General features: G+C 42.3%; 1 protein-coding gene across 7 annotated transcripts in view; it reads left to right on the top strand.

The window, feature by feature from the left end:
* The window catches only part of LOC133512855 (cadherin-4-like), a 374,466-nt gene that overhangs the window by 305,086 nt on the left and 57,255 nt on the right, over positions 1-12,125 (top strand). For all 7 annotated transcript variants that reach the window (XM_061842843.1, XM_061842868.1, XM_061842853.1 and 4 more), the window contains 3 exons: positions 3,653-3,808; positions 8,220-8,364; positions 11,951-12,123. In XM_061842843.1, the coding sequence (XP_061698827.1) occupies positions 3,653-3,808; positions 8,220-8,364; positions 11,951-12,123 (474 nt within the window). The remainder of the gene's footprint in view (positions 1-3,652; positions 3,809-8,219; positions 8,365-11,950; positions 12,124-12,125) is intronic.

Genomic DNA, 12,125 nt, shown 5'->3' with positions numbered 1-12,125 from the left:
AGTGTAATAATTGATTTTATCCTCAAATGAGACCTACGAAGTAGCTAAAGCTGGCACTCTGGGATCTCCTTTGTCTGCTCTGAAGTGAATTACCCTCGTGGATGTATTAAATACTGTATGGGCCTCCCTATCAATCGACTTACAGTGTTTGAGGAAGGTCCACATTTCAGGGTTTAAATGCTACAGCACTAGCTTGTAGTTTCTTTATTACCCACGCTGGCAGTCACTCTCATATAGTTAAGCAGATTGCCTTAGAAGAAAAGAATTAGCATGTTGTGACAGCTCCTGATCGTGTGTTTCCGGTTGGGTTCGATGCTTCACCTTTGTTTAATCAGAGACACATCTCGGGTTCCTGTCGAAGCTGACGACGAGAATGTGATGGACAATGTCTGTGATGGTGAAAGCTATTTTTTTTTTTTTTTTGCAAGCGAGTACAGGCCGGATGACACCTGTCTCGTATGGTACGTCTTTCCCGTGGCCTTATTAGTCGCTCTGACTCCTTTTGGGCGGCAACACACCAGTCCTGCTGTTTCAGACAACAAGCTAAATTGCCTCCTCAAGTCGACTTCGACCCCTTCACTGAAGTACGTAGTTAGCAATTTGAAAGAAAGGTGACCAGTCTTCGACTTAGCTCGCTGCATTATGTGTCAATGTGTAACAATCCCCCAAATTTCAATGAATATGAATGTTTCCGTTTGATATTCTGCGCTATATTCTATACTACGATGGTTGCATTTACATGTTACAATGCTTACATTCTCACATGCGAACTTTTTATTCTACCACTGGCCTTCAAAGTATTTACAAGATGTATCAACAAGTTCACAAACGTTATAAACATGAGTCCTGCTGTACATATACCAACCGCTAACATGTATTTGTTCACACCTTGTAACAATAACCTTTGCATTCAGCACTCTGAGTCTAACTTGTCCGTACTCATTATGCATTGCAAGTTCGATATCGTATGTTCACATCTTTTATTATCCATCGATCCATTTTCTTTGCCGCTTATACTCACGAGGGTCCCGGGGAGTGCCGTAGCCTATCCCAGCTGTCAACTGAGAGGAGGCAGGGTACACCCTGAACTGGTTGCCAGTCGATCGCAGGGCACATAGAGACAACAGCCACACTCACAATCACACCTAGGGGCAATTTAGAGTGTCCAATTCATGTTGCATGTTTTTGGGATGTGGGAGGAAACCGGATTGCCCGGAGGAAACCCACGCAGGCACGGGGAGAACATGCAAACTCCACACAGGCGGGTCTGGGATAGAACCCTGGACCTGTGAGGCCAACACTTTACCAGCTGACCCACCGTGCCGCCCCTTTTATTACCAGTTACAAAAATATCTATGTAGTCATGATTCATATATTTTACTGTTCACAAATGGTGTCAACCCAGTAGTGATGATCATCCCTGGTATTTCCTTTTTCGCACAAGGATGTTTGGGTTAAGTTTGGTTTAAACGGTGGCATTAAGTCAGGGTCGTGCGTGAGTCAGTGTTAGTCATGCAGTTGGGAAGAATTGGTTCATGGGGTCGGCTACAGAAAACATATTTTGTTAATGGCGTGTCACCAGGAAAATGAACAGGTTGTTTGTGTGTGCTGACAGAATATACCCACAAAGTGTAGGATTGAGCCATGTTGACTAATGTTCAGTGGCTGGCATGTTCAGAATAGTTAACAGAGAGAGATGGGATGCGTTGGTGGTTTAGACTCTACTTTGGTGTTCCATTAAAAGCCCCATAACTGGGTTCTAATTACTCAGCCATTATGCTCTATTTACAGGCCTGACATGGCCTAGCACTCAGGGTACTCATTAGCTGTAGTAGGCAGGAACGACTCAACCAAAATGGACGATTATTTATTACTTAAACCACATCCTGCCTCCGTTCTCTCACAGTATTTCAACAATGTCCATGGGTACTCTCTGCATAGTAAGGGGGTTTACTGAACCCCCCCCCCCAAAAAAAAAAAAAAAAAAAACTTTAGCGTGTATTAGGATGCCTGTCACTTCTCTAATCACACAACTATTTATTGCTTTTCAAATATTTTTCATTTCCTTGATATAATTTTTTCATCACAACCTGTTTGCATTCCCAGCTCGGTTCCTGATAGTGTTCGACGACGAAAGTAAACAGTAAATAATGTTGATTTTCTTCTCTTTCTTCCCAAAACAATGAATTCATTTCTTTTCTTCATTAAAATTTTGAGGCAGTGCAAACAGAATGCTCCCTGCGACAACACTAAAAGAGTCCTTGAGCATCCGATAACTGGAAATGCCAGTTGGTGATAAATGTGTGGTGCACGTCAACAGAAGAGTGTGTGGCCGTTGTGTCCTTTTTCTGCGTGCGGTTCCTGTGACTAATATGCAGTATCAGTTTGGCAAGATCACAGCGCAAGGCCAAAATTATTAAACTTGGAGGCAGTAACTCACAAGGTCGTCATTGACTAATAAATACCGCCAAATATTTTGCATACAGAACCCATAAAAGTGGGAACTGAATTATTTTTTAGACTGTCAAACATATGGTAGCAGGCATGCACGGTATTTAAAAATGCAGCGGGAGCAAACCTGAGTTCGGTTTTACAATGTAAACAATGAGTTTGGTCGTACTTTAATGACGTTTTTAACAATATACGTACCCTTGTTATTTTTTTGATTAATCCTCATCCAGAAATCCATCAAAGTCCTCATCTTCTGTTTGCAAAATGAACAGCTGGGAAAGTTCTCCATCGAAAACGCCAGGTTCCCTCTCGTCATTGTCATTGCCACAATCGTTGCCGTGCGACTCCTCAGATGTGATGCCGGCTTTTCGAACAACAGTGGAAGCAGACACGTTATCCCAAGCATCCTCAATCCATTCACAAACTGTGGCGTAACTCGCCCTGCGCTCCCTCTTAATAAAGCTGTGCTCGTCACTTCTCATCCATCGCTACCACGCCGCGTACAATTTCACCTTGTTTACACCAACATCCAGCGGTTGAAGTTCCTTCGATTCATGCCGTCAAAGCTCGTTTTCCTGCTTTCTCCACTTGCAAACCATGGATTTGTTGATCTTGAGTTCTCTCGCGGCTGCTCGACTCCCATGTTTCTCCGCGTAACTGATAGCTCGCAGTTTAAACTGTGTTTTGTAAGCGTGTTTCTTTGTCTTTGCCATTTTAGGGGGTCCTTAGCCAAAACAATGTTGTTTTTGCACAAAGCAAATACCTGGGGGGCCTGTCTTTAGCATCTTCTTCCATGCCTACCCTTCCCATTTAACATGTCCTCAGTCACGTCTGCCTTTCCTCTATATAATAAGCAATGTGTCGGCAGGGAATGCTCTCAGTCAGTCAGGCAGGCACAGCGCTCGTCAAAGTCGCACAAAAAACATTAACAGATTTTGGAACTCAGATAAGACATAAGGGCCACCACATTATAAGGCGCCCTGTCCATTGTGGAGAAAATTTAAGACTGTTAAGAGCACCCTATGTTCGTGAAAATGCGGTAAGTACACAAGTATATACAGTAAATGAACATTTCATTTAAATAGACCCATTGCTCCATCTTGTGATCAAATCGGTTATCGGTCCCAAAAATCCTGATCGTGTAAAGCCGACTTAATTTCTCTATAAATCTAATTAATTGTCTTTGTTTGTGGTTCCACAGATTCGCTCAGACCAGGATCAGGACATTTCCATCCGATACAGCATCACCGGGGTGGGAGCAGATCAGCCGCCTAATGAGGTATTCAACATTGACCCTGTGCTTGGAAAAATGTTTGTCACCAAACCTCTGGATCGAGAACATCGGTCGTCCTACCACGTGAGTCTCCTTGAACACACACACACACACACAAAGATACACACACATATGAACAATTTAGCCTATGCAAGGGATGATTCCCAATTACAAAAACAAACGCATCTTCTAGTGTGTGGATAAAACACATCCGCAACGTCACACACGTGCACCAATCAGGACATCACACTGTGCATGTGCATTACCACGAGACGCCATGTTGACGGAAATAATCATGGCGCCTCGCGTTTGTCCCGTCTTGACGCATTTGTGGGAATTTCAAGGATTTTGTGCAACCAGAACCACTATTTTTTATGTTTATCAGTTCTAAAGCATCTGCTTTTCGGCACAGTTTTTTTTCTACTCCTTTGTGTGCTTTTGCCGTTTTGTGACGTGTCTGTGTTGTCAAACAACTATGACGTTTGTCACCTTTTGACAACATAAGGATTGGATGCCCATCCCGTGAGCATTCATACTGTACCTGCATTGGATACATATTCACTTTATATCCACATAGGAAAGTGGTCTCGGAAGTATGTAAAAAAATAATAATAAATCTGAATTGGACTGTTCATATTGACAGGGAAATATCAGACACATGTCACATTGGGCATAAAAATGGAAATAAACCTGCTGTGTGAACATTGCTGTTGATACCTTTTCACGCTCCAAAAATTTAAAAACAGATTGCATCCCAGAAATATGTGTAATGAGTCTGACAAAATATGTAAATACATGTTAAGATATGAGCCCTGGTAGATTGTGCTGTCATAGAAGAGTAATCACTAAAAGTACAATGTTGACCATAGCTGCCTTTGTTTTTGTGTGCCTCGTATGAAAATTAACATTCTTACCTTTTATTCCAACTCATATCGTTATTCATATTTACTGTATTTCCTTTTTCTACGTCCATCTTGCTCACCCTTGTATCCGTCTCTGTGTAAGTCACTCGGCATATCTTGATATGTAAATTGAATCTAAATTATAGACTCGTTAACCGAGCAACCCTGACCTATTTAATTCGAGATGAGCTGCCTGATTCCCAAAAGAAGTACTAATCAATAAGATGATATGACTCACAAACAGCTGCTTAGTTCAACTCCCTGTTAGCGGTCTTGTGTTGATGTCTTACACCAGTTGCTGTGAGATGTACAGGAAACAAAAACACACATCTTAAATATGACCGAAAACGCAAAACTGAAACTGACAGACTAGTTTTATCAGATTTGCTAAGATAAATTCCCATTGAAAGAAAACAAAGCCACGTTCTTGCGTATTTATTGAAAATCATTTTAAGATAAAGTTTTAAGATTTTGCAGGTATGTCTGTCACAATGTCATCTTCACAAACAGACCACTGGCATCTTTGCTTCTTCTCTTCATGCATTTCACAATATTAACTACAGTGGTACTCAAGAATTAGATTTTTTTTTTTTCCCTTCTTCAAACATCGCTATAATCTCCAACTCCCACTGCTATTGAATTAAGAGTGCGCGCACATGTGGGACGGATGGTGGGAGGAGGGCGGGCAGAGATAAAGGACCTGGTTCTCAGCTACCGAGATGGGATGGCCGTGCACGGATATTGGGTGCAGGACAGATCAGACAAGGTAGTGGAGAAAGTAAAGTTAAATTAACCTTGAGGAGACCTGAGGATGCAATTTCAGTGGCGGTGAAGAACGGAAGCAAACGCTGAAGAGAGGATCGGCTCTCGTGGAGACGATCTTCACCTCTCCTCGTAGAAGAACTCTGCAAAGGATCCTGCATTTTCTATATCCTGCTACAATGAGCCCGCAGGCGATTTCACTGATCTGACTCACATGTCCTCGTAGTAGCCAAAAAGCTTATTCCCCATCAGCCAAGCTCAGATGAAAGAGCACCTCAATTTTCCATACATGACAGAGCAATTAAATGTGATTTCACCGATTTATTCCTTCTCCCCCGAGCCTTCGCCAACGTTGGAGCTATCATTTCTCGACTTTCACCTCCATTTTGATACATATACCTTCCTTCCAATACAGAGGGCCCTCATACACTGCGCTGGTTGCTTCCGCAGTGCAGATTTCTGGCATTTTTAAAGAATAGATAAGCCACTGTTTTATTTGGCAGTACAAAAGGGAAAAAAAAATCACATCATATAAAATATAAACTCAATACTGTTTCCAACAGACATAAATATCACTGAATAAGACATGCTTGGATAAAGGAACAATCTCAGGAAAGGTGAAGTGACTAAGACAAGCTTTAGAAAGAACCAAAGGCTCCTTGGTCCGATAAAGTAGACCTTCACCCACCTATCGCAAGGAGGAGGGCAGAAATCCCCCAATCCCGGTGTTCCCCTGATTATTCAGTTATCTTCTCATATTGTTATCCTCAACATTCATCGTTTTGACTCTACTTTATAGATAGCAAAACTGTCAAAAAAGTATAGCGTGTTTTGATTACTGGCGAAATCCCATTCCTTTCATCCGAGCGTGGCTGAGGGGAATTTGTGATGAGCCAACTGTGTTTGTTATTCCGAGATGCAAGCAGGCAGCGCGCTGTTAGCCTTAAATGTGATCCTGACTCAGACTTACAGTTGCCCTGTGAGACAGACACAGCTTGCCATAGAAGAAAGTGTCTCTCGTTATACTTTCTACAGAGATAACAATGACTTAGGTCGAAAGTCAGTCGACAACACATTATCATACATATCACTGCGAGGCAACGATCCACAATGGTTCCTGTGACCTCACATTGTCCTTAACTTTGTTTTTAAAAACTTTACAAGTGCAGATTTTTTTTTGTCAGAACATTATCTCACTAGAAATGACTAAATTCTAATAATACAGAATACACAGTAGCTAATAGTCATAGAGAGCGTTTAGCCATTAGTCGTATTCTGTGATCGCTGACAAGAACTTGCTTTTATTTGACTTTATTTTTGGGTGTTGAGACAGCGTTAGTCAAACCATGAAATGTGTTTTGTGTGGAATAAATTATAGAAGTCCAAGTGCAGGGTCATGAATGGGAAAAAAACATTATCAATGTTTGTAATACAGTATATCAATTTCTTGTGTCTTTAAGAACATTATGTGTAAATGCTGTTTCTTACACAACCAGAAATATTTGCATGGAATAGCCTAACAACCATTAGAAAGCTAGCATTAGAGTGTCAATGCACTCTCCACAATGGTAGACACGGTGTTCTTGTTTTTCTGTTCATCAAGGATCCGTGCTGAGCCCCTTCCTGTTTGCGGTAGTAGGCTGATAGACGAGGTTAGACTGGAATTCCCTTGGACCACAATGTTCGCAGATGATATTGTGATCTGCAGTGAAAGCAGGGAGCAGGCGGAGGAACAATTAGAAATATGGAGGCATGCACAGGAAAGGAGAGGAATGAAGATTAGCCGAAGTAAAACAGAATATATGTGCGTGAATGAGAAAAGTGGAGGGGGAAAAGTGAGGCTACAGGGAGAAGAGATAGCGAGGGTGGACGACTTCAAATATTTAGGGTCAACAATCCAGAGCAATGGTGAGTGCGGTAAGGAAGTGAAGAAACGGGTCCAAGCAGGTTGGAACAGCTGGTGGAAGGTGTCTGGTGTTCTATGTGACAGAAGAGTCTCCGCGAGGATCAAGGGCAAAGTCTATAAAACAGTGGTGAGGTCGGGCATGATGTACGGATTAGAGACAGTGGCACTGAAGAGACAAGAGGAAGCAGAACTGAAGGTGGCAGAAATGAAGATCTTGAGGTTCTCGCTCGGAGTGAGCAGGTTGGATAGGATTAGAAATGAGCTCATTAGTGGGACAGCCAAAGTTGGATGTTTTGGAGACAAGTTTAGAGAGAGCAGACTTCAATGGTTTGGACATGTCCAGAGGCGAGAGAGTGAGTATCTTGGTAGAAGGGTGCTGAGGTGGGAGCTTCCAGGCAAAAGAGCGAGAGAAAGACCAAAGAAAAGGTTGATGGATGTTGTGAGGGAGGACATGAGGACTGTAGGAGTTAGAGAGGAAGATGCACGAGTTAGACTTAGATGGAAAAAGATGACACGCTGTGGCGATCCCTAACAGGACAAGCCGAAAGAAGAAGAAGAAGCTAAAAAGCGACTGCTACTCAATAAGTGGGAAAGGAAAACTGGAATTCCTCTGTTAGAGAACAAACTCACATAATATATTTTAGGTTTTCAAATTTGTATATAATTTGTACTATTTTTTTAACATATATACCTTCTATACCATACATAATAATCCAGTTCATGATAAAAATGATGTTCACTTGAGTAAGATTATTCAATTCTACACGTCTGAAAAGTGCTGGACAGCATTAATCGACATACACGGGCACCCTTGGTTCATTGTACAGTACACATACTGTTACTCTTAAGCTCAAACCTCTAAAACTTGCACAAGCAGCTTGTGCGCCAACAATCATGGGTCATGATCAAACCTTTTGCCTTCTAGCTCCGAGCACATGCTGTGGACATGAACGGGAACAAAGTGGAGAACCCCATTGATCTGTACATCTTTGTTATCGACATGAATGACAACAGACCGGAGTTCAAGAACCAAGTCTACAATGGTTCCGTGGATGAAGGGTCAAAACCAGGTACAGTACTAGTGTCCCATCAAACGGGTTGAATTCTGAATGTAAGAGCATCATCTCTGCCACCTGTCGACGGTCACAGCTGTTTCACGTGAGCAATTGTGATTAGACCATGTATTTAAGTTGGAGTTTTGTCACTGGCATTTGCCAGTTCGTTGAATATGGTTTACCGCATCCTGAGTTCCTCCGCCATTGCGCCATTATAGTCCAGTAACGCCTTTGTTATGCTCATTAGTTGTCTCATAGTTTTCGGACCTTGTTTCTTGCTTTTTGGATCCTGCCTTCTTGGACTGTGTTGTCTTGCACAAATTTAGTTTATAATAAAACCCACTGAACATCATGCCTTTACCTGGGAGTCCTGCATTTGGGTCCCCCCCGCACCGCTGGCCCATGACAAACACAGGCCACATCATTTTATGTAGAAGGCCCAAATTGTGTCAACTTCCATCACTGATGCTAACATCTGGACCAATATTTCAAATTCTCATCGATACATCTCTCCATTTTCTGTACCGCTTATCCTCACTAGCGTTGTGAGCATGCTGGAGCCTATGGCAGCTATCCTTGGGGGAGAGGCGGGGTGTACACTGAACTGGTCGCCAGCCAATCACAGGACGTAGAAACAAAACACACAAAGCAGCATGGTAGTAAATGAGGATATCATGTCCCACACACAATGTGTATCTAAAGTCAAACGAACGTCCTTTGCGTCAATCGAGCGTTTCCCGAACGTCCATGCATCTGCTTTGCATTCTTACATGCAGCGCTAGTTGCTGAAGTCCGCACACCACCTTTTTTTCGTCTAGGCGGCATGATGCCGACTGTTCAAACTCATGAGAACAACTGAAGTGACTATGAAATTTCCAACATATTCGTTCCCGTTCCACTGTAAAAATTACACGCCAGCAAAACGCTATTCTGTCGTTATTCACCCATTTAGTCACACGCTCAACACGCTCGTCTAACGTTGAAAAATCGCTTGTTGCGCGCCAGTGACACGTTATCACACACTAATGGTTTTTAGGGGTATCTTATTTGGTCGCTGTTACACGCTTCTCGTGCGTTAGGCACACGTTAATCACACGCCAGATGTGTAATCCTCATTTGAGAACGCTGAAAAATAGAACGATTGAAATGTTCAGAGAACATTGACCAGAACGTCATAGTGTGACGGGGCCTTTAAGAAGTTGGTGGTCTTTATGTGCCCTGTGATTGGCTGTGCAGGATGTACCCCGCCTTTCCCTCAAAGTCAGCTGGGAAACGCCTCAGCTCACCTGTGACTCTAATGAAAAAAAATAGAAAGATGCATGGACATTGTGCTCGGGAGCCCGGCTTTACTGCTCTCTTTCTCTCGCTCTCATGGTTTCATCCCCACTGTGCAGTTGATAATTCAATGTGCCGTTTGTGCCATTCAGCTAAACAATAATCATAAAACGAGTTTTAGAATTTTTTTTTTGTGCTCCAACGGTTTCGGTGGAAGGCCAATTACAGACTTGAATTAGTTTGCAAATTAAAGAGTCATTACAGGGACTTAATCCTGTCAGGCACGGCTTAGGAAGCCCGTACAAAGGGCTTGCGTTAAACCCCTTAAGAGTGTGGCTTAATGTAATTACCTCGGCAATGTGTGACACATTCTTCATCTCCTTTTCTATCTATTGCTTTATCTCCACAAGAAAATCATAGGGTGAAGGACTGATTGTCCCTCCACTTCAAACCAAATTAAGCAGGGGTCTGTTCTGTTTTTTTTTTCCTCACTCAGTTCTTACTTCTTGCTGAGAGGCCCTCACAGTACACTGCCTGGTCCCATCATTTACAAATTGTTTCTTTGAAATATAATGAAGTTTGAAATGGGAGCTGTGATTGCAATTATGCTTGGACAGGGGCCGTCACTACTGTGATATCACTATCACCGCCAATTAGAACTGAGTATGGAAGAAAAGACGGCGATTGGGTGATGGAGGGGGAATCCTCAATAGTTACAGCATGTGGTAGTTGGAGAAAAGGGTAAATAAACGGGGATTTTTTTTTTCACTCAAAGAGTTTTACTAATTTTTAGGAAAAACTGCATTTGGAGAAAATTTAAGATGAGATGTAATATCATTTAAATATGGTGTATTAACTGTACTGACCAGGAATCACTTACAGCTAGGACCAGGCATTAAGAACCTCAGTGTGATTTGACGGGCGCATACGCACCCGCGCGCCATCGCATTCGCAAATCTGCACAGTCGAGCACGAAAAATCACTAAAATTTGTTACGAGTAGAAATCCATAGATATTGAAAGACGTCGCTTTATTAGTGTAGTCTTGACCAATGTTCCCTCTCGTTGCGCACTTTGCGCTCACTCATGAAAACGCATGAAAACTGATCCAGCGCTGTAGAGCCTGACGTCTTTTTTTTTTTTTTTTTTTTTTAAAGGAAGCACACTGTCTCTGCTCAGCCTGCTTCTACTTCCTAGTTTATCTGACACCACCCCCCTCCGCTCTTAAAGCGGTACACTCATAATTACAAACACAACACACACCCGGAACTTTATATCTGCGGGCATGACTGACCACACTGGTACATTTTTCAAATTTGAGTGACTGCTATTTGATTTGATGTTGATTTTTTTCAGGTTGTGATGTGATTCGATACTGAATCTTAAGGGTTGTAATTTGAGTCATTGTTGATTTCAATGTTCCAATATCGATTCAATTTTGGAATATTATTTATTGCCGAGGCGGCATGTTGGCTCAGCTGTAAAGTGTTGGCCAAAAATCAAGAAGGGAATGAATACTTTTTAACAGCACTGTATGGCGGCACAGTGGCATGGTTAGAACGTTAGCATTAGCCTCACAGTTTGCGGACCGGGGTTCAAATCTCTGCCCCACCTGTGTGGAGTTTGCACGTTCTCTCTGTGCCTGCGTGAGTTTTCTCTGCCAGTCACGTTTTCTCCCACATCCCAAAAACATGCATTAATGTGAGATTCTAAATTACCCCTATGAGCGACTGTTGTCTGTCTCCATGTGCCCTTCGATTGAATGGCAAAGACTTCAGGATGTACCCTACCACCTGCCGGTGACAGCTGGGATAGGCTCCAGCACTCTTGCGACCCTCGTGAGGATAAGCGGCTAAGAAAATAGATGGATGGATAAAGTAAAATTAAATGTTTCACCTGTTTTCTTTTAATTGTTCACTTCTTACAAATTCTGCCTGAGCACAACTGTGTGTTTTCTCATTTTTCGAATACAAGTAGGGCAGTGAATTTCAAAATACTGTAAAAGCAAGTCCATTTTAAAAAGTGTTCAAATAAAATACTTCATTCACAATAATTATTTTAAAAAAACTAACAAAATACAACTACTACTTCCTTTTTTGATCAAATAAGTAGAAGCCAAATGATGAGATGTGAAGCTTTTCAAATGTCCATAAGGTATGAATATGAGTGAGAGTGCGTGTTTGTTTGTCGCCTGCGATTGACTTCAGCCAACCCATGATCCCAGTGAGGACAAGCAACATGAAAAATGGAAGCATAGATGGATGATCGATGATCATCATTGATGATATGTTGTGTTTTACATTGGCAAATATTTGTTTCTTCATCAGGAACCTACGTAATGCACCTGTCCGCCTTTGACGCTGATGACAACACAACGGCCAACGGAATGGTGCGCTATCGAATATTGTCCCAGACGCCCCACAGCCCCATCCCAAACATGTTCACCATCAACAGTGAGACTGGAGATATTGTGACCGTGGCACCTGGTCTCGATCGAGAGGT

Source organism: Syngnathoides biaculeatus, chromosome 2 (genome assembly GCF_019802595.1).
Source record: "Syngnathoides biaculeatus isolate LvHL_M chromosome 2, ASM1980259v1, whole genome shotgun sequence".
Classification (NCBI taxonomy): domain Eukaryota; kingdom Metazoa; phylum Chordata; class Actinopteri; order Syngnathiformes; family Syngnathidae; genus Syngnathoides; species Syngnathoides biaculeatus.
The sequence above is the reverse complement of the archived record's forward strand: the minus strand, read 5'-3'. Positions and strand labels throughout refer to the sequence as shown.